Source organism: Condylura cristata, unplaced genomic scaffold (genome assembly GCF_000260355.1).
Source record: "Condylura cristata isolate star-nosed mole 26May11 unplaced genomic scaffold, ConCri1.0 scaffold00011, whole genome shotgun sequence".
Taxonomy (NCBI): Eukaryota; Metazoa; Chordata; class Mammalia; order Eulipotyphla; family Talpidae; genus Condylura; species Condylura cristata.
Genome location: NW_004567112.1, coordinates 38,426,596 through 38,449,978, shown reverse-complemented (window position 1 = coordinate 38,449,978; position 23,383 = coordinate 38,426,596). Strand labels below are relative to the sequence as shown.

The 23,383-nt window shown below is 40.6% G+C and overlaps 1 protein-coding gene across 3 annotated transcripts in view; it reads left to right on the top strand.

Annotated features, from left to right (window-relative positions):
* The window catches only part of SGPL1 (sphingosine-1-phosphate lyase 1), a 51,839-nt gene that overhangs the window by 21,918 nt on the left and 6,538 nt on the right, over positions 1-23,383 (top strand). For all 3 annotated transcript variants that reach the window (XM_004680800.2, XM_012723855.1, XM_012723856.1), the window contains exons 3-11: positions 1,946-2,111; positions 6,968-7,035; positions 9,985-10,132; positions 12,405-12,481; positions 14,041-14,169; positions 18,329-18,417; positions 19,793-19,898; positions 21,311-21,409; positions 22,383-22,532. In XM_004680800.2, coding sequence (XP_004680857.1) covers positions 1,946-2,111; positions 6,968-7,035; positions 9,985-10,132; positions 12,405-12,481; positions 14,041-14,169; positions 18,329-18,417; positions 19,793-19,898; positions 21,311-21,409; positions 22,383-22,532 — 1,032 coding nt within the window. The remainder of the gene's footprint in view (positions 1-1,945; positions 2,112-6,967; positions 7,036-9,984; positions 10,133-12,404; positions 12,482-14,040; positions 14,170-18,328; positions 18,418-19,792; positions 19,899-21,310; positions 21,410-22,382; positions 22,533-23,383) is intronic.

The following is a 23,383-nucleotide window of genomic DNA, read 5'->3' as shown; positions in this document are numbered from 1 at the left end:
GCAGGCCAGAGGCTCAGGGGCGGTGAGAGGCTTCACCAGAGACAGAGTGGGGAACAGAACAGGCAGATCGACGAAGTACACTGCTGAGGGGAGCAAGCGGGCGGGTCAGGAGAGGTCTGCCACGCCATATGGGTCACCTCCGGAGCAGGCGGGAATCGAACTTATGCTGAAGCGGCTTTAGATTCTCAGTGCTGTGCTTTAACCCGCTGCGCCACCAGGGAGGGCCAACACTTCTTTCTTTTTAATTTTTCTGCCTGGAGAGTTTTCTTAGGCCATTCTTTTACCCTTTATCTAGCTTAGATTTCTCCTCTGTGATATCATCTCCCCTCCCTTAACATTTCACTGACATCCTCTTTATACAGAGTGTTTATTCTGAAGGGTTTTTGTTTATTTGTTTAAAGATTTATTTATTTGTGCATACAGAACTGGGGTACAGGCCAGAGGCCTAGGGGCAATGAGAGGCTTCACCAGACACAGAGCGGGGAACAGAACAGGCAGATCAACAAAGTACACTGCTGAGGGGAGCATCGGGCGGGTCAGGAGAGGTCTGCCACGCCATGTGGTCACCTCCGGGGCAGGCCGGAATCGAACTCATGCGGAAGTGGCCTTAGCTTCTTAGTGCAGTGCTTTAACCTGCTGCGCCACCAGGGAGGGCCCTATTCTGAAGGGTTTTAATGACTCATTAAATTGGTGTGCTTCTCTGTGTGTGTGGGCCTGTGTGTGTGCTTACACACCCTTGCACATAGCTCTCTCCCAGGAGATGTAAACCCAGCAGGGGCAGGAATCTAGTGATACTTACCTTAGTGCTCCCCCAACTTAATGCCTGAAACACTGGGATTGCTTCACAAATGTTGGGTAAGTGAACGGATAACAAGCTGTCACGATGAACTTGCTTTGTTCTGGGCAGCCTAGGGGCTTGTAGCAGAATTGGTCTGTGTTCAGGGACTAATCATATAGTCAGGGAAATAGGAAACAGATGGTGGACCGCAGTGCAGGCTGTGATGAGCTCTGTGTAGAGGTAGGGTGAGTACCCAAGGCAAACTCACTGGGACAGCTGAATTCTTGTGAGTGGGATGTGACAGTAAGTTTTTAGATGCTGGGATATTTTTCTTGTTTGTGATGTGTATAGTGTATCGTGAGGGATACATGTAATGAAAAGATCTGGCTTTAAGGGTTTCTTAAAGACCTTGCTTTAAGGGTTTCTTAGTCAAATAAGTTCTTTGAGGAGATTGGAAGACTGGCCTGTACAGCCCATGAGTTAAGAATGATCTTCTTTTAGTTGTTTTAAAAAGACTATTTTGTGACAAGTGAAATGACAGAAGATTCAGATTTTAGCAACTGCAATTAATTGTGTTGGCACATAGCTACCTTCGTGTGTTTACCTGTGTCTGTGGCAGCATTTCTCTATAGCAGCAGAGTTGAGTTATTGGTCTGTGAATATACTATTTTCTCTTGGACCTTTTTTTTTTTAAAAAAATATATATATAGTAGTTTATTCTTACATCATTTTGTGCATTCTTTCATATCAGTTTTTCTTGAACCTTTTTCAGAGACAGATTGATGACCCTTGAGTTAGAGAATGGAAGCTATTCAAATAAAACAGAGAAGAGCGAGATATTCATATTGAGAGGATCAGGTAGAGTTCAGAGAATGGGACAATGAATAAGCAAAGCATAGAAGCTTTATATCTGAGGTGGTGATATGGCTTACTTTTTATTTTACAGTCTAGGCAGAAGATGAAAAATCTTGCCAAAGTCCACATGACTTGTCAGGGGCAGTGACTGGAGCAGAAACTTTGAGGGCTTTAGAGAATGATAAGATTATTGCCGGGGTAGGGCCAGATTCAACAGTGGCCTTGCCCTTGAAAAATGAGCGTTGGAGAACAAGCTAAGAACAGACTTCCTAACACCCTCTAAATGTAATATTCTTTCTCTTCTATTTCTAGAAGGCCTTTGAGCCCTACTTCGAGATTTTGGAAGTATATTCCACAAAAGCCAAGAATTATGTAAACGGGCACTGCACCAAGTATGAGCCCTGGCAGTTGATTTTGTGGAGTGTCCTGTGGACCCTGCTGCTCGTCTGGCTGTATGAGTTTGTTTTCCAGCCTGAGAGTAAGTATGCCATCCCCGCTAGACAAATTGAGAGGTTAGTGGGGTTTCACTAGCCTCAGACCCATGACTGACACATTGAATTAACTTCTTACCTTTTGGTTATGATTTTTAGAAGTGGAAAGTAGCACATTATCTTTTGATAGATATCTCTTATGTAACTTTTTATGTAGATAGGAATTTGCAGCTACGTCACAACTTTGAGAAATTATTGATAGCAAGGATATCTCTTAGTGTGGCTTAAACTCAGTTCTGGTTTCTTGCCTAGAACCTATTGTGTCACCTGAAGTTCCCCAAGTAGAAGTTTATTGCTTTTTAGGCCATCTTTTAAATAAAGATTATGTGCAATTGGAATGTTACTTGTGCGAGGACCCCCTATGAGTACTTGCAGTGCGCCAGGCACTGTGCTAGGCTCTAGGGATCGTGTACAAGTATTACATCCCCTGGCCTGGAGTTGAACTTCTCATGTCAGTGGACATAGTGCATTGCGCTTCCCTGGTAGTGACCTAGGGAGTCAGACTGCCATAGGGGTGAAGGGGCCCACTTCCCTGGGAGTGAGGAAGAAGATAAGTCTCCTGTAAACAGTGTGTAGATCCATCTTTTCTAAGATTTAGGTTGTTCTCTTACCCACTCCTCTCCCCTTCCCAGTTTGGCGTTCTGGCTTACATGTTACCTCCTTGTGAATTGTTTTCACCCTGAAGACTGTGCTTGGTAAAGTTTGTTTGATTTCACCCAAATACAAATGTTAAGAGTGGTAAGGGATATTCCCTAACATTCCCCCGCTTCCCTGCTGTATTCAGTAGAATATCTGAGTTTATGTCCTTGGGATAAGAAGCCAGTAACATTGAAGAAAATTGCTTGTCGTTTCTCATGTTTTTAGAATTTCCTGTTTGCTTCCCTGATAATGTCTGCTTGAATGGATTCAAGGAAGCATTTCATACAGTAATGTCTACCATCTTGACCTGGAGTAGGTGACCTCCTCCAGAAGACCCTTGGGAGTAGCAATACATGTTTTTTTCTTTTTTCTTTTTTTATTCTAAAATATGTCTAACAAGAAGTTGCCATTTAACCCATTTTTGTTTACTGTTCAGAAATATTAAGTACATTCACATTGTTGGGCAACCGTCTACCATACATCCCTACAGCCTTTTCATCATCCTAAACTGAAACTGCCCAGTAAGCCCTAACTCCCACACCCCAGCTCCCACTGTGTGCTTGACTTTTAAAGTGGTACTTGTGATTTGGAATCTTGAGATGTGTATTTCATGGCTGTGATTAGTATTGGCTTTAGTTACTTACTACTTTTTTTCAGTTCTGCAGTCCATGGTGCCTGTGCGCATTTTGCCTAGCTGGTAAAGGCACAGCCCACTTAGGTTATCTGCTTAACTTAGTGTCCCGACTGGCCTTCGAGCAGTCCACGAGCATTTCAGTAGCAGCAGCAGATGAATGGGATGTGCTGCCTGAATCTTCGTGAGTGGAACTCCAGACCATTTCAGCTGTTTTATTTATTTTTTTTTTCAGCTGTTTTATTTTTAATAACATATTTTGTTATAAAAGTAGTACATGTGGCCCTCCCTGGTGGCGCAGCGGGTTAAAGCACAGCACTGAGAATCTGAAGCTACTTCCGCATGAGTTCGATTCCCGCCTGCCGCCTGCCCCGGAGGAGACCACATGGCGAGCCAGACCTCTCCTGGCCCGCCCGCTGCTCCCCTCAGCAGTGTACTTCGTCGATCTGCCTGTTCTGCTCCCCACTCTGTCTCTGGTGAAGCCTCTCACCGCCCCTGAGCCTCTGGCCTGTACCCCAGTTCTGTATGAATAAATAAATAAATCTTTAAAAAAAAAAAAAAAAAGTAGTACATGTTCATATAGAGCATTTAGAAACTATAGATAATAATGTAAAAACAAATCAAGATTTAATCACATAGAGATAAACATGTATCTGTATCTATTTCTATCTGAATAGCTGAACCATATACAGTGGAGCTTTTGTGGATCAAAAATTACTGCTGTTGGCATTTTCATAGAGTTTAACACCAATACACACTTTTTGCAATCCCCAGCTTGAACTTAGACACAGATAAAAATGTCTTCTTCCTAGAGATGGAAGATAATTTTGATAGAATTGCTGTTTCTTCCCCAGTACCTTGCTCATGTAGAAGTATTTGTACATGGTCACTGAAGTATCAGTCATTAGTATATTGCTCTAGAGAAGTCTAAAGTCTGGACTAGTGAGAAATTTTGCTGATCTTCAGACCCTGAATACCCTCCTGAAGGGGAGGGGTAGTTCTGGAACACAGGGTAGCCACTGGGCTAGATAAGAACTGCTGTGACAGGAAGGTGGCCAGGTGTGAGCAGTGCTCTAAGATGTTATCTCTTAATTCTGCTTTCTGATTGTCTGCTCTTATCGCTACTACTTGATGTTGATTTTAACTGTGGGATTGTCCATAGTTCATCAACAGATACCAACCTCTCTGTAGGAGGAGGTGCTAAACTCTCCTGGTTTCTAGCCACGGCACCTTGGGCAACTGCATCCTTAAGCTCTCTTTGCCTGTTTCCTCACAATAAAACAATGATCATAATACCTGCCTTGTCTAATCACAGGGTAATACAGGATCGAGTGGCGTACCTTGAATGAAAAGACTTCTTAACTTTGAGCTGTGCGTTGCTGTGTTTGTCTCTGGCATTTCCTGTGTGTTGCCTTCGCATAACCTGCCTTTCTTTCTGTATTTCTGGGGACTTTTATTTCTATCTGACAACTTACCCAAAATTAATCTATTCTTTTCTCTTCCACTTAGACAAATTATTGTTCTTTTGGAAGCCTGACTCAGTTTGCTAATTTTTAGGTCTCTTTCAACCTCATTCACTAATTGCTTCATCTGTTAAGTAAGGAAGTAGTTTTGAAATGGTATAGCATTGATACTGTTATATATAGTCAAATAACAGGCAGCTTAAATATAACCAGCACTAGACTACTCCTTTGGTCGACTCTAGGGTTGACATTTAAAATATGTTAATGAAGAACTTTTAATGATGTGCAAAATAAATGAAAAGAACATAGATATAGCAGTGTACATACAGCCCAATCTCAGCTGTATATATTAGTGTGTTGGACATTGCTTGGGAAGGAAATACTTCAAAAATTAAACAAAGCAGTAGCTACAGTGATTTCACAATCTTGTTGTTTTCTTATTCAGTCTGTTTTAGTTACCTGATCTTATTCCAGATATTTACAGCTAAAAACAAAGACAGGCCTGTAGCCTAAGCAGAAACATCTAATGAAGATACAAATAACAAAGGAAGATACAGACGCATGCTGGCTGTTGAAAGAGTGTCTGGCCAGGGAGTCGGAATACCCAGATCTCGTAGGATTGCAGTGAAAGTTCATATTCAGTTCATGCCTTGCATGAAAGCTCGGTCTAGATTTCTTTTCTTTGTCTGAAAAAGCTGAAATTTTCTACTTTCATAGAGTCCTGTGAAAAACAGAGACTTCAAAATCTCTCATCTCTCTTGACTTGATTTGTGGCCTTAGTGAGTGAGGAATGCTCTACCCCTTGGGTCTTTTTGGATAGTGTGCCATGCCTTCGGTGCTACTTGCAGAATCCTGTCGTCATAGTCAGTTGGGGTAAATTGAATGTGGGTGCATTAAAAGATACACAGTCCAGGATTAAAAAGATGTGGTACATATACACAATGGAATATTACTCAGCAACCAAAAAGGATAAACACAAGACTTTTGCAGCAACATGGATGGAGCTGGAAAGGATCAGGCTTAGTGATATAAGCCAGAAAGAAAAGGAAAAATGCTAGATGGTTTCACTCATAGCAGGAGTATAAAGTACCAGGGGAGAAAATAATAATAATAATAATGAACAATTTTATACCAGAGACATTTTGGAGTGGAATAGGAAATGGGATCAGAAACTGTCAGGGGAGGGAAGTGCACTGGACTATGGTGATGGCACACAGGTGATATGGTGATGGGAAGCCCATGGAGATTACAACTGAGATGGAAAAAGGCACAAAATGATGTAAAAATATAGTATTATAAAATATATATATATACACACACACACAGCATGTAAAATAAATAGATATTATGAAAAAAAAAGACATACAGTCTATTTAGATGTCATGTATTCATAGTCAACAACATCAAGATTCTGCGTTTGTCCTTTGTACTGTTCAACAGAAAGGATTTCGATTGATGTCGATGATAATCAGCCCAATTTTGGATCCAGAAATTGTTGCTAGGATGAAATGCTAAATGAGAGACTGTAGCACAAACCCTTAGCAAAATAGCATGTGTTGGTTATTTGTGGAGAAGGGAGAGAAATAATTCTGGACTGAACACTCTTGCTTCTGGGAATTTACCAGGAATTTATTTCAGTGTGATTTGTAGTAGCAAATATTAGAAACAACTAAAGTACCCTTTAGGAAGAAGGGACAAGTTATATAGATTATGGAACATCCATATGAACTTGCAGCTATAAAAATAATGAGGAAGCATTGATCTTATATATTCCTAAGTAGACAAAGTTAGTACAGTGCTGCCTTTTGGGTAAAAAGGAGACACAAATAAGAATATATCTTTTTTCTTGTACATATGTAAAGAAATTCTAGAAGGGTAATTAGAAGTTAATAGTAGTGTTTACCAGGGACTCTGGGAAAGGTGAGACTTTGTCTGCGTGTTGGTGTTTACAACATAAATATGTTGCTGATTTTTTTTAAGGGAAAAAAACTACCTTTGTGAACTGAAGTAAGGTTGTGGAAGATAGATTGAATATTATATTTCTTCACTGTGACTAGTAGGTCATAACCATGGAAATTTACTTGAATAGTAAAATCATCTATTTCTTTAGGTTTATGGTCAAGGTTTAAAAAGAAATGTTTTAAGCTCATCAGGAAGATGCCTATTATTGGTCGCAAGGTAAGTAGAATCTATAGATCTTCAGCTCTCTATCCTCTCTTCTCCTGTAATCATATTTTTCTCTTTCTATTTAGTGACTCTAGTATTCTCAAACGGGGAAGGTGATTTTGTCCCTTGGGAACACAGATTTCAAGACATTTTTGGTTATAGTAACTGGAGGGTAGTGTTTTTTATCATCAGTAGGTGCTGGTCAGGGGTCCGGCTAAACATTCTACAGTGCACAGGACAGCCCCCCACAACAGAGACGGGCCAGAGAAATGACTTAATCCTTTCTCCAGCATATTTGGCTTAAGGAGAAAGGAAGAATTTGAAGTTAGAAAACCTGCTACTAGAGATACAATTCTTTGGAGCAGTGGTTGACTGGGTTGAATTTAGATAACAGCAGATCCTTGAACAACATCATATTGTTCATTTAATTTGTTACAAAGACGAGGGAAAGAAAAATCTTGCCTGATGTTAAATGAAAAGGTATTCAAGGTTTTCTTTATATCATTTTGCTTAAAGTCCAAGTTTCTGAAGACTTATAGTGACATTAAATGAACATTTCCGGTATTTATCCTCAGGTTGGGAGTTGATCAGGGGTTGGCAGACTCTCTGTCATGAACCAGTTGAGGCTTCGTGCTGTGTCTGCCCTACTCCTCAGGCCTGCCCCTGTAGAGAGAGAGCAGCAGTGGGGTGGTGAGCACAGGCATGGGCCTGGCTGTGTTCCTAAAACTCTCTGCCAAGAGAAGTGCTGGGTCAGATTTGGGCTGTATTTTGCTGATCCCAGACTTAGAAAGTTAGGTGACAGGGATATTCTCTTGCTCTTTGTACCTATCTTTCGTCGAGTATGAGCCCTTCATGCTCTTCTCCACCCTCAAACACAGTGGGTAAGACAGTCACCTCTGCACCCTTCCACAGATTCTTCATCAGAGGACAAGCCCCCATTGCAAAATATAAGAAAGGCCAGAGAGCCTTTGATGTCCCATTTCCCCCAGTTGTCTGCCTCTCCTCAGTTTTCCTGCAAGTTTTCCCAGCCTTACCTGCTGTCCTGTTAAGCATTCTTTCACTTTTGCCTTTTTACTCCTTTTCCCCTTTCTTGACAAACCAGAGAAGTTGTAAGTTGTCTGCACTTTTGACCAAAATCCAGACTACTGTGCTAATAGTTATCCTAGAATTCAGTTCTTTTCCTTTCCTGGGGGAAAGCAGAGTAATAATTAGGATGAAGAAAGGGAATGAGAGTAGATACACTTTTATTTGCTCCCCAAGTGATATTCAACCCTAAGATTAAATCTAATTTAGTGCTTAGCAAGTTAGGGTAGGGAAGAGGGAAAGACAGCAGAACGGATAAGAGAGCAGTATTTCACCATAGTCCCTGTATTTCTTCCACCTTTATACTTTTTGCCTTCAATTTGAATTTTGAGACAAAGGTTAGAATCTCAGAATCTATTCTTTAAGTCACGAGATAACAATTAAAAGACACTTTTAACTATATAACCACCTTTGATTTTTTATTAGCATATCTTAAGGTTCAGGAATAAGAAGATATTTGAGTGTGCGTCTGTTCTCCCCTCGTCCACTCACCTGCATTCACTTACTCAATGCCGTTTTATGAACACCTTCTTGTCAGCTGCCATCTCAGGTGTTGGGGATAGAGTGGTGAACGAGACCAGACCCTTCCTCTTTTTATATATTTAGACAGAAAACAAGCAAGCAAGTGTGTAAGGATTGCATTTTGAATGCTATGAAGAAATTACAATTGGCTAATGTGACTAGAGCTCCTGAGGCAAGAACTAGCAGTGGGAAAGTCCTTGCTGTGCTTTCTAACATCCCTCTTATTTTTTGTTTTATCACAGCAGCATAGTCCACGCATGGAAATTGAGCTTTCATAGTCTTTCCTGCTGCGTGGTTGCCATGTATGCGGCAGAGGTTTTATATTTACAGCATGAAAATACTGCTGTGTGCATGGCATGCCCGGCACTGCCAAGAATGTGGGCTTTACTAGCTGCCACTGGTAGGCTGCTACAGACATGTTCTAAAGGAGTGGATTTCCTGTGGTTTTAAGGAGGGCCACATACAAGAAGATCCTGTTGTATTTTGTTCACCTACAACTAGAGATGAGAAAATCTACATAGTTTGATCTACATCTGGAGCATCAAACTTTAATAGATACACTGATGAAAACCATCTCACTGAAACACAAATTGTGGCCTGCAGCCACTCCCCCAAACCTGTCACCCTAGAGTCACTGCTTCAGTTTTCATTGCCTGCATTACTGCCCACAGCATTTAAATTTGACACTTATTTATTAAGGGAGTAAGTGAATGAATGAAAGAAAGAGTATGTTTCAGAAGCTGTGGCTATGAGAACGGAAAAGAAATAGCTGTACTTGATAAGTTATGTAGCAGAAAGGACCTTAACTCCTCCCTAGTACTTGATAATCTAAGGAGAGAATGCAGTCTTCCTCAAAGTTTCCAGTGTGTCTTATTGGGGGGAAGTAGAGTCAGCTTCCAGATTCCTGGTATGCTCTGTTGAAAAAGTCCATTACTTGCACAGGCAACAAAATCTGGCTACTGTTTATGGCTCTACCTTTGTTTCTTTAGCACACACACCAGCTGCTGCCAGGACAGGAACAAGGTCCAGATATTGCCCTCAGGAAATGCTGACATTAGCAAATGAAGATCAAGTAGAGCAGTGGTGATGTCAACCTGGCAGAGGAAAGGTGGGCGGAGGTGGGATTGGATGCATCTTTGACCTTCAAAGAGAAAGTGGTCTTTTCAGATGTCTGAGAAACTGTTGTACATGCCAGAAAGTAGCTGAACAGTCAGAATATTCTCCTGTCTCTTTAGAAATAATGCCACCCTTGTTCGGTAGCACTTGTAGAGTGCCCAGCCTTGAGCTGTTGATGTCACAACTGGTTCTTTTACTCGCTCTAATTTGCCTCTTAATTTGTTTCTCTTAACATTGGAGATTCAGGATAAGGTGAAGAAGACCAAGGATGATATTAACAAGAGCATGTCATTCCTGAAAGTAGACAAAGAGTACGTGAAAGCTTTGCCCACGCAAGGTCTGAGCTCATCTGAAGTTTTGGAGAAGCTCAAGGAATACAGCTCTATGGGTATGATTCTTTTCCAGTGCCTCTCTTCCCTTACCAGGGTGGGTATGGGCATCATGAAAGGTTAAGAACAGGCCATCCCTGGTACTTCATGTTTTGGAGGTCAGCTCCCTGTTTCAGAGGTTGAATTTTGTATTTTAAAAACTATTTAAGTTCATCTTTCATCCATAAAGTATGCAAATCTTAGAGACTATGGAACTTGGTTTGGTATCCTTTTCTAAGCTTGACTAAAAAGATACATTTGTTTTTAAAAATATTGTATGTGGGCCCTCCCTGGTGGCACAGCCGGTTAAAGCACAGCACTAAAAAGCTTAAGCCACTTCCACATGAGTTTGATTCCTGCCTGCCCCGGAGGAGATCCACATGGCGAGGCAGACCTCTCCTGACCCGCCCGCTGCTCCCCTCAGCAGTGTACTTCATCATTTGCCTGTTCTGCTCCCCACTCTGTCTCTGGTGAATCCTCTCACCCTCCGCATCTCTGGCCTGTACCCCAGTTCTGTGTGAATAAATCTTTAAAAAAAAAAAAGATTGTATGTGATAAAAATGAAATACAGATTCAATCACTAATTCCATCATCAAAAGATAAACACATGATATATATGTATCTGTGTATATATATCAGAATATTAATAGTGTTTTGTGTCGTAGTCACACACATACATGTATGAGTTCATGTGAGAAGGATAAATACACCAGGTTAGATATTACCAGTGAAGTAGTTATATGTAACAATAATAGTGCTTATCTGAAAGGATGGTGATAGAGATTAAGAGCATGTAAATGTATAACTCTTGTCATTTAGTAAGTGCTGAATAAATGTTAAATATAAATTTAATGTAATTTGTTACAGATTAAGAGAATATTACAGAGTTGTAGAAAATTTGCAGAGGCAGTTCAGATTTCCTCTCTGCCCCTAACGAAGCATTTCCTGATGTTAACCACTAAGATAACTATGGTGTATTTGTCAAAACTGAAAAATTAACATTGGTACAGTATTCTTTACTAATTTACAGATTCTGTTCCTATTTCACAAGTTTTTCTACAAATACCATTTTTTTATTCTTAGGTTCAATACAGGATAACCATTGCATTTCAATAAGTGCATTTTAAATTTCTAATTAACAGGTGCATTTTAAATTTCTAATTAACAGTTTTTGATGTTGGGTGGCACAAAATTGGATCCTCTCTAGAATTTATCAGTCATATAAACCAGTGATTAGCACCCTGACACCTGTATACTAAAGATTGTCATGATTATAGTGCTGTATTTCCTTCCCTTCCACTTTTAAGTCCCTAACCATTGTTATACTCTGGCACCAGTGAAAGAGCAGGAAGTGAGACCAAGGACTGTATTTTTAAAGGTCTAATAACAACTGATCTGAAGACATTCTTGGTAAAGAACAGTGTCCTCCAAGGAAAAGAGGGAAAATCAGACCAGTAGCACAGTGTGACACGGGATGAGATTGAGGGATTTCTTTGGGTTGTCACTACTCAGTACTTTGTTCTGTCATTGGAGTGTTGATACTTTGTAAAACATGTGGGTGTAGTTTCTTGTTAGTGTTTTTCTGTAACATACCTGCTTTCAGTAGGTATGGGCATGTTGTAGCAAAGGACCTCAGTCACCCACATCACAGATGTGTTACTGTAATGTAGACAGGAAGTGGGTGTCAGGGAGCTTCTGCCGAGCTTCCTCCCAGTGTTGACAGTGTTCCTGATCCTGGAAGCTGTGGCATAAGTTGCTGAAAGCAACTTCTAAATTTCTAGGCTTATCTGAAGGACCCCTGAGACCAGCATGTTTCAACATGGTTTGTTTAGTCCTGGATTTGGCCCCTTGGCTCCAACTGATGACAGGAAACTGAAATTTAACACTTTTGTCTTGCTTCTTTCTGCTAACTCAGTTCATAACAGTTCGCAGGGGAGAGAAGGAGGAAACCATTGCAGAAAAAGGTCAGGCTCAGAGAATAGAAAGTGAGTAAAAAGAGGGGAAAGTTTTTCTGCTATTGCATGGCAGGTGGGAATGAGGACAGTGTTGTTACTGGGTTAGATGCTGTTAAAAACTTTACCACATTGTTGTTGATAATCTTTCATCTTGATTTGGCTACAGTTCTTCATTGGAATTCTTTCTTGATTCAAGGTAAAGACTGTCTTGAAGGTCCATTCAAATGTTTTTTTCTCTTTTTCACCCAGAGGGGGTTTCTTCCTGTCTCTTCTTTATTAGAACTTGTCTTCCCAAAGTTCCTACTTACTGACCTGCTGGATCTAACTTTCTCTATAGATGGTGTGTGGCAAGAAGGGAGAGCCTCTGGAGCCGTCTACAGTGGGGAGGAGAAGCTCACCGAACTCCTTGTGAAGGTGAACCCTCAGTATTTGAAGGGAGGGTGTGTGGTCTGTGCCAGTTTATATTACCTCACTATTTTCTTTTTTTGTAATTAAAAAAATTGTTGAATGAAAGTTTATTGTTAAAATAAAATTAAAGAAGTTAAGAAATAATCTCTTTACCCAGAGGTGAAAATGTATAATACTGTCGATCTAAAATCTGTAAGAGTACATTATTTATGTTTCCTTGTACAGAAGGCAGGTAACTCAGGGAAGTTCCATCTTTTGAGATTGTTGATATGATGTAGTCTCTTTTATAAGAAGAGAAAAGGGATAGAAAGTTGGGCTTAATTTTCTACACCAGTGAAAATGATTCCACTCAAATGATTCTGAAATCAAATGATCTGAGAGTGAGCAGTAGTCCTCATGATTTAAATAATTCTCATTTTTTTGTTGTTGACTTTAGAATTACCTTTCGCTTTCTTGATTTCTAATCAGATTTATTTTTTAAATCCCACTTTGTTATATAAAATTAGTATTGGAGGATGGCCCTTAGGCCTTCATGTTTGATTATTATAACTGTGAAACTGCTCATGCCTCACTGAATATTACAGCTCTGTTTTTATTTTTACTTTACTTAAAATCTTCCAGTGTGGGCCCTCCCTGGTGGCGCAATGGGTTAGGGCACAGCACTGCAAGCTGGCCACAGCTGCTTCAGCGTGAGTTCGATCCCTGCCCTGGAGGTGACCCACAGGCGTGGCAGACCTCTCCTGACCCGCCCGCTACTCCCCTCAGCAGTGTACTTTGTTGATCTACCTGTTCTGCTCCCAACTGTGTCTCTGGTGAATCCTCTCACTGCCCCTGAACCTCTGGCTTGTACTCCAGTTCTATATGAATAAAGTAAAAAAAATATTAAAAAAAAAAATTCTTCCAGCGTCGGCCCTTTATGGGGTAAAATGCAAGTCCCTTCATGAACAATTCAGCCACTGCTGTCACTTCCCTTTTTTTTTTTTTTTGAACTGAGTAGCCCATACTCTTATTGTGGGGTTTTCCTTTCCTTCTTCATACCAGCTGTTCTGAATGATGAATCCCTAGTCATGTCTCAAGGTTCTCTCCTCAGCAGATCTCTCCGGCCCTCAGGATGTTCGTCACCCCTCTAATGTTCTTTCCCATTGTGTACATGCAACTGGTGGTGGACTTACATGGCTGTTTTGTGCCTTATACTCTTTGAGGTGCTTTGCATGCATTATATTGTTTACATATTGCTAGAACTTTATTGAATCAGTAACATAATTATTCCCTTTAGCATATGAGGAAACTAAATTTACTTGACCTAAGATGACAGAAGTGCTAGGCAAAGCTGAGATTTGGAACAGGCTGTTTGGTGTTTTAGTCTGTACTTTTAACTACCTTTGTGCTTCTTATCTTGGCATGTTACATTTGCACAGGTGTTTTAATCTTCTTCAGGTTGGGGAAGGTAACTTAGTATTTTGCATTTTTTAGAGCAGTATCTAATACCTAGAGACTTGTTTAATGGGTGATTCTTTGTCCCTCCCAGTGCAGTTGTCGTCACAGCTGCTTGTGTTTCTTTGCAGGCTTATGGAGATTTTGCATGGAGTAATCCGCTGCATCCAGACATCTTCCCAGGACTACGAAAGATAGAGGCAGAGATTGTGAGGATAGCTTGTTCCCTGTTTAATGGGGGACCGGATTCCTGTGGTTGTGTAAGTAATATGCAAGTAGTAGCCGTGGTTTGTTGTTTTTTTTTTTAGCCAAAATCAAAGCATTTACTAAAAACATTATACATGTAACATGTGATTGTTTTAGAAAGATCTTGTTAATTTTTAGTCCATTGAGTATTGACATTTGGTATATGTTCTAGGGATTTTATTCTCTTACATTTTTTTTGTTTTAAAAAGCTGTAAGTCTGCATACAGTTACTGGATTGGGTTAAGGAATATACTTAATTCACCTAAATATAAATATTTTGCTATATTATTCTTGGCTTTTATCAGCCCAACCATCCACATACTTACCCATTCATATAATTCTATTGAACTGTATTTTTTTATATATACTATTTGTTTTACTTGAATTATAAGTTTATTATTTTGCTATAAATTGAGTCTCAGTTGGCTTAGGAATAAAAGAAGAGGTTATCATATTTAAAGGCCCACATGAGGAGTCCTTCTTTAATGGTTCTTTTCAGGAGATATTTATTAATTTTCCTAAATGGCAACTGGTAAACTTCTGTCTAAATTTCTTACCATTCTCTAGGAAAAGTTACCTTCTCTAGGAAAATTTAAATCTCGCTTATGCAGCATATTAGATTTAAACCATTTGCTATGATGGGAACTTAGAGGTGCAAATCCTATCAGACACATTTGTAATCATTATGAGATCTGTAAATTTAATGATTGCAGACACCCATTCAAAGTAAAGAACATTTTACAGTTAATTTTCCCAATAAGCAGGGCTGTTTTACGAGTGTGTTGGCACCAGGAAAATTCAACATGTTCAAACATTCAGTAGCTAAGAAAGCCATTATTTTTGGCCTTCATTTCCTCCAGAATTTCATTTAAAAACTGAACCAAGCAAAAGGTAGCAATGGGTCCATCGGCATTTATGTGTACACGATGACATGGAAGGTAACAGTGTACTGCCATTAGAAACTTTGTGAACTGAGATGGTAGGCTAAAAGCCACATGATTGACCTAGTTCAATAAAGTGGTGATATATGTTCTTATATTGTCCAGTAGTGAGAAATAGCTAAAAGGTCTTTCCTTTTGTTCCTTCAGTAGAATTACCTTCGGAGTTGAACTTTTATTTTTCATGCTACTTTTTTATGTTTGCATAGTTATTGTGCCATTTTTCTTTCATCCTGGTTCATGCTGTTTGTTCTGATGAATGGCGGGTGATTGATTTCTTGTCTGAGAATATTTGGTTGAGGACAGGGCTCAGTGCCACAACTATTAGAATATCTAGATCTCTTTGAGATTTTGTTAAGTTACCTACCAGAGTTCACTTTGCATAGCTGGAAAGGAAGGCTATTCTATGGCTTCAATTACTTCTTTAACCCATGCTGACTCCCTACCCTCCCCCACATTTGCTTCTGGAGCATTTTGGAGAGTATTCATGTGAATCCTCAGGATTTTGCTGACTCACCTTTGTTTTGTTCTCTGCTATGCTCTAGAAACTTCTGTTGTTTTGTTTGTTTGTTTTTTCCGTTATTTGAAGCTACTGTACTAGATTATCTTTTTCCTCGTTTGGCTGTCCCTATAAGTTTTTTACTACTTTTCATTTCTACAGATAGTGATGGATACAAGATCTGTGAAGTAGTTTCAGTATTCCATTTTTTTTTTTATACATACAGAACTGGGGTACAGGCCAGAGGTGCAGGGACTGTGAGAGGATTCACCAGAGACAGAGCAGGGAGCAGAACAGGCCGACTGATGAAGTACACTGCTGAGGGGAGCAGTGGGCGGGCGGGTCAGGAGAGGTCTACCACCATGTGGGTCACCCCCAGGGCAGGTGGGGATGGAACTCATGCTGAAGTGGCTTTAGCTTCTTAGTGCTGTGCTTTAACCCGCTGCGCCACCAGGGAGGGCCTCAGTATTCCATTTTAATTGAGAAGTCCAAACCTAAGCTTTTTTGTTTGTGTTATTGTCATTGCTACAATTAAGGCATGTCTCTCCCATTGTGATCTTTCCATGGGATGTATTAGGGATCAGGTGGAGGGCAGTATTCACAGCCTCCAGTCTCTTCTAATACATGGGCCTATATCAGGTAGCTAATTGTGTCTGGGATTATTTGAGTTTTTCTTTCTGTTTCTCTCCTTAGTCTCTGATTTTATAAGCTACTTTTGGTGAAAAAAAATTCAGAGTTCAGAGATGGAAAACAAGAAGACAAAGCCAAATGGGCTAGACTCTCTCTTTAGATTATTTCCAACTGAATTCTTACTCTCTTCTCGTCTGTTCTTCAACCTAAACTCTTTTATCTTTTATTAACTTCATTTTTTTTTTCCAGTTAGAATGGATGAGAAATAGCTTCATATACTCAAAGAAATTAGGTTGCCAGGGAAAACATTTTGGCTTGTGAAAATGCCACTGCGCCCGACAAACACATAACAGAACATTTTCTAAATAGGTCATACCCCACTCTTTTTTCCTAATAAACAAGTCAGATATTGGAAGGAGATTTTTTATTCATGCTGAAAGAAGTTGAATAACATAACAAGTAGTTATTTAAGTTTTTTTTTTCTGGGAATGGAGGAAAATGGATGCATATCAACATAATTAAATGTAGAATTTAAGGGTCAGAAATAAAAATCAGAAGCAGAATTTAGATGTTCCCGATTTTGCAGCCAAAAGTACACTGATGTTTATGTAACAAGTAGTGATGTTGATTTGATTAATTATTGGACTATAAAAGGGCATGTGAAGTGGTTGAGTAGAGGTTTGGAAAGATTTTTGTTTAGGTCATTATTGGACTTAGACTTTGCTTGTCGGCTCCTAAATTTCTTCACAACTGGTTTGACTCCCCATGTGACATTCTGAGGATTCATGCTGGCTCACAGGAAATGCTGCTGATTTGCAGAGATGACTTCAGCTGTAAGCATTTGTCTTCTCTAGCATAGAAGTGCAGAGGCTGCACACAGTGACCTGTGCCCAAGTTCAGATGGTACTTTGTGGATGGTGATCACATGCTTCAGACTTCCTGGATCCTAAAGTGACTAAGCTAATAACCTTTGAACTTCCATATAGGATGGCATTTTTATTTTTATATATGGTTGTTAGGAAATGTCAAATAAAGCCACCCTGTCTTTATTCCTTCTCTATACTAAGTTGAAGATGTAGAAAGTTTAATTTCTTATCAACAGATGCTCATGGATGAATCACTTTAGTCTCAGGGACTCCATTAAAAAAAAAAACAAAAACCAACAACTAAGATTATACAACTCTTGGGAGGTGACGATTCTAAGACAGTAACCACCTAGCTCAGTGCTTTGGCTTTTTCTCTGCCGTGTTCATTTTGAAATGTTTCACTCTTGGATGTTATCAAAAAATAGCCAGATGGGTCTGGCGTGCCTGTGTTGTATGTTGGTCATGATTTACTAAGAGTCAAATGAGGCATTAAGAAAATGTTAATCAAGAGTCTGTTCACTATCAGCTACAAAGCTGGGCACCAGGAATATTGTCCAACAGATTGACCTCCCCTTCATGACTATATAATCCAGTGAGGAAAACATACGGTGTGAAATAACCTCTGAGTTTGTTTCAATTCTGGTGAAACAAATCCATCTGCATCAGAGGGGCTAGGCTTAACTTAAGGAAATTATTTATATTCCTTTCAGAGTATTAGGATTTTTGTTTTATTTCAAGTAAGATAAACTTCTAAGCAAAGGCATCTGCTTTTTTCTCTTTCACATTTGTCAAAACCACAAGTTCACTTTCCTATGTCTGAATGTGTCTTCCTTGATGATCTAATGCATTGCATAATTCACTAGATTTAAAATTGCATATTCTTCAGTAGGCACTAAAATTTCAAAATCAGTAATTCTGGTGCTTTTGGATGTCATAAAACTCCCTCTCCTATGTACAGTTGGACAAATAGCTGATGGATTGTGCATAGATCTGAACAGGTGTATGTCCATACAATGTGGAACTCATTCTTATTTAGTGGATTTTACCCCTTTCCCAAATCAAGATTGAGTTTAGCCAACAAAAGCAAATTTTTTTTTTGAAGATACAGCTGTGTCTGCTCTGTGGCATGTATACAATCGGCCTTACCTGTTTCTGCAGCAGGCACCAGTCAGGGCGGGGAGTGCATGCTGACAGCTGATCCTAGCTCCACTCCACAGATGGTATCACTTCTTTATTCCAGGTGACCTCTGGGGGGACAGAAAGTATCTTAATGGCCTGCAAAGCTTATCGGGACCTGGCCTTAGACAATGGGATCAAGACTCCAGAAATGTATGTATATCTGGCTTTTTTTTTTTCCTTCTTGAGATTTGTTGGGAACACTACTGTGTGAAACAGCCTGAAAAGATCTTGTTTTCTGCTTCTGTTCCTCTGGCAGTTCCAGACTTCTTTCTTACAGTCCTGTGCCCTTGACCCTTTTCCCTTCATTCAGCGAAACCCTAACTGGAAGAGCCAGCTGATTTTGAGTATCATTCCCTTTCTTAACTCCCTAAGTTAAAACATGTACTTCTATACACAGAGTAAGAATGAAATACTTATTTTTAAAATTGACAGAGGATTACATCTTTGAACTTTGTAGTATTTATTTTAAATGATCTGGAGTAGAGGGAAAGTTGTTCTCTCCTCACCTTAGTTCAGTGGAAGTTACTTAAGTACAGCAGCTGCCTTAGGCTGCTCTCTAAGGCAGTTCAGCCTGAGGAGGAGAAATGATGAGAATCTTCTGAGATTGACCCATATTGCCAGAGACATAATTTCAATATTTGTTTGCATTTTGCCCTCTAGACTGCCTCCTTGCAGTGTCTTCTCATCTCATTTTTTTAGTTTAGTGTTTTCTCCCACAAGTGTCAGTGACTGAAGATTTTGTTGCACATGATTTCATGCTGTGATTCATATTTAGCCTAAGAGAATAAATCATGCTGACATCTTCCTTAATAATCTTCTTCATAAATCTTCAGTGCTTGGTACTTATGCACTCTGGTGTTTGGTACTCAGTAACACATTTTTCTCCCTTAAGGAAACAGATTTAATTGTAAGAGTGGAGTAGCTGAGGAGAGTCTGAAAGCAGATACTTACACACAACTTGGTTTCCTTTTTCAATACCATTTGAAATCCTGCTTCCCAGTGTGTAGGAAAAATGTGGATTTTAGTTCCTCACAGGATCGTGGTCTTTCAGAGGAGGAAGAGACCACGATCACTTGACTGCTGCTGTACCCTCCCTGCCAAGCAGTCTCACATTTTCCGCTTGAACATGCACATGCGGCAGCAGTTAGCTTCCCACTGAGGTGCCGTCTCCGGAGAGCCAGCCACTAGCAGGCTCTGCTTCATGCCCATTTCATCCAAGTTCCCGCTCTCGCATCTTCTGCCTGTCAGCCCTAATTTGTGCTTCGGATTCCTCCATGTGAGACTACTTTTGAGTCCTTCACTCTTGCCAAAACAATTTTCTAAATAGTAGAAAGAAAAAGAAAAAAAAATATAGTAGAAAGAAAAAGAAAAAAAATTTATGCTTAAAAAGAAAAGTCAAGCAGTATAAGCATCTTAACATTTGAGGAAAAAAATAGTAAGTTTACGCCGAGTGATAACAGCTGCTGACCATGCTCTGGAACCCTGTTTTGATCTGAATTGCATGATGTTCCTCCCTGTCATTTAGAGTGGCCCCTCAGAGTGCCCATGCTGCATTTGACAAAGCAGCCAGTTATTTTGGGATGAAGATTATACGAGTTCCACTAAACAAAATGATGGAGGTGGATGTTCGGGTGAGTTTCCCTGAAGGGCCATTGTCTGCATGGGGTCAGCAGGACCAGGAAATGCTCCTGACTGATAGTTTTTTTCCTGTATAACTTGCAGACAGAGTGGAAGTGCTTGGGATTGCAGCAGTCAGAATTGAAGGAAGTGCCACTGAGAGTGGTGATTGACTGCGGCTTCAGTTCTTTCATAGGTTCATGCATTCTGATGGGCAGATGACCCAGTCCCTAAGTTGGGACTTCGGGGTTTTGCTTTTGTGCTGTCACTTTCTCATTTCTGTTTGTAAATCAGCGATGGGCAAATTTGGTCTACGACTCATGGTTTTGGTTGACCTTAATTAGTACCAATGCCATGATAATATTTCTCAGATTTTTATCTCTTACTAGCATTATCTCCCTCTCCATCTTTATTGAGGTATTAACTTACGTTACTTATTGACAAACATATTTAAGGTATGTGGCTCAATGTTTTGTGACACCCCTCCCCCACGCCTATGAAATACAACTTTTGTCATCTAGCTACTTAACATATCCATCACTTCATGACGGTTACTATTTCTTTCCTTTTATTTTTTTCATGATTAGAATACTTAAGACTATCATCCAAGCAGATTTCAGATATACAGTGAAGTATTGTATAAGTATAGTCATGTGACTATGCGTTTCATCTCCAGAACGTGCTCATCTTGCATAATTGAAACTTGGTACTCCTTGACCAACTTTTCCCTCATCCTTCAGCCCCTGGCAACCACCATTCTGCATTGTGCTTCCGACTCTGTTCAGTTCCACCTATCAGGAAGATCAGGCAATATTCGTCTCTCTGTTCCTGGCACATTTAACCTAGCATAATGATGTCCAGGTTCATCCATGTTGTCACAAATAGCAGGGTTTGTTTTTTAAAGATGGAATGATTCTCCCTTAGTGACCATGATTATGCCTCTTATAAACCTTTCCAGTTTTCAGAGTGCTGTCAAAACACATTTGGTCCTAGGGCAGCCTCAGCAGGATGGAGGCCATTTGGTATTGGTATTGAAGTTCACAGTTAAGGGCACAGAGCTGGAGAAGGGAAGTAGCTTCCTCAAGGTTTTCACTGCAAGTAGGTGGGGCTGGATTCACCTTTGGCTTTTAGCCTATATATGTGTGTGTGTGTGTGTGTGTGTGTGTGTGTGTATGTGTATGTGTGTATTTTATCACCAGTCATTTTACTGGGGGTTTCAGTGTGTGTTGTTATCATGCAGTATTGTCAGATGACTTTTCCTCAAACAGATGCAGTGTACCAGTCAAGCCTTGTCTGTGTTCCGTCTCCCTGGTGGGGGGTGGGGGGCACAGGTGCATCCGAGATGCTAGCTGGTAGCCTGGCTCACCTCACGGGGAGAGTAACTGTAATGTGGTGTCTTCTTTTCCTTGCCCCTTTAAAACCCTAGGCAATGAAGAGAGCCATCTCCAGGAACACTGCAATGCTCGTCTGTTCGGTCCCACAGTTTCCTCATGGCATAGTAGATCCTGTTCCTGAAGTGGCCAAGGTATGTGAGAGATGGGCTGTTGGGTAGACAAATTGAGATTTTTTTTTTTAAAGTAAACTTTTTTTTTTAAAGATTTATTTATTTATACATACAGAACTGGGATACAGGCCAGAGGTGCAGGGTGGTGAGAGGATTCACCAGAGACAGAATGGGGAGCAGAACAGGCAGATTGACGAAGTACACTGCTGAGGGGAGCAGCGGGCGGGCCAGGAGAGGTCTGCCATGCCATGTGGACACCTCCAGGGCAGGCGGGGATCGAACTCATGCTGCAGTGGCTTTAGCTTCTTAGTGCTGTGCTTTAACCCGCTGCACCACCAGGAAGGGCCGAGATTTTTTTTAAAAATAGAATCTAGTGGTGCAGTATTTGTCAGTCAGAAGCAATTCTGAGTTTAGAGTTGAGCACAGTCGTGATGAATAGCTCTGATCAGCCCTGTGGTAAGCCCTGCAGCTGTGTTTGGGGCCTCTGAAAGTCACGAGCTTCTTCGATGGAGCAGTGATAATACAGGAAGAAGTCTTTGTTTAAATTGGACATTCCAAAATAGTACTGACATTCCGGAGACATCATCTGCCTGTGAGAGCACGCGCACTCGGTTAGGGGTGGTATTCCGCATGCAGCCCCGCAGTACCCTCTCCTCCTTCCCACCTGTGGATGCGAAAGCCGGACCCCTCCCGTCCAGAGGCAGCCTGAGCCAGAGTGCTGCTTCTTTCTTGCTTGATTTTTACAGTGAATTGGAGACCTTGCTTGCTTAAATATAAATGCACACCACATTTCAGATGAGTTATTTTGAAAGCTGGATACATTGGAAAAATCACCCTTTATTAGGAATATCAAAAATAGCCATTTTTTTAAAACATGAAAAACCAGTCCATGATGGCCTTGTGATAGCCTGCCCTTCCACCCAGATTTTGCAAAATTTTTGTTACAGGGTTGTTAGGACTGTAAATTAAATTCTCATGTGGCTTTTGAAACTAGCTGGCTGTCAAATACAAAATACCTCTTCACGTGGATGCTTGTCTGGGGGGCTTCCTCATCGTCTTCATGGAGAAAGCAGGATACCCATTGGAGTACATGTTTGATTTCCGAGTGAAAGGTGTGACCAGCATATCAGCTGATACTCACAAGGTGAGCTTGGGAAGAGACAAAAAAAGTGGACTGTTAATTACTTTTGCCTAATATCAACAAAGTAGACAGGATAAAATATTAATCTCTCCCATGAATATAGTAAAATATAAAATTAAGTCTGGCTCTTTGCTGTCACCAGGGCAGCTGATTCAGGTGACAGGGTATATGATAGAGATGATAAGCAATAGTGAAAAGGAACCCTGTGGCTTTGTGTCATGGTTAAGAGAATCTCTCTGTCCACTGACTATATAACCAAGACGTGCTAGTGTACTGACCCTTACGGAAAAGGTCTATGAAGCCTTCACCTTGTTCGGGGTGGGTGGGGGCACTAGAAGGAAGGGTATTTGGATCCCTAAGAGGATGCGCATGCTGGCACTCTGTGCTGCTGGGGCTCCAGCACCTCAGTGACGGACCTTTGGAAAGAGGTGAAGAGCGGACTCGGGAATGTTGGGGCTGTGAGATCTGAAATGCCCAAGCCTGCCGCCCCTGCTGCGGAGACGAAGCCTCGGTCAGGTGGCGCGCTCTCTGCTCACCTCTCTCCAGGTGAGGGGGCCAGTAGCAGCCTCAGGAACGTGGCTCTGTGGCTGCACTTTCAGAAATTGTTTTTAACTGGAGTCTAGTAAAGTTGAGTAAAAACCTGCTTATCAAATTCTAAAGGATCGGCATCAAATCTTCAGCCAGGATCTGATTTTCCCTTCACCATCCACGAAATCTCCCTTCCTGCTTTTCTTACCCTCTGTCCTTGTGTGTTTCAAGGAATGCATTCATTACCATGCAGCTTCAGAGATTGTTAATTAGGAGGGCACATTTTCTATAAGGAGCTAAGTACTGAGTTTCTTTAAAGCTAGATT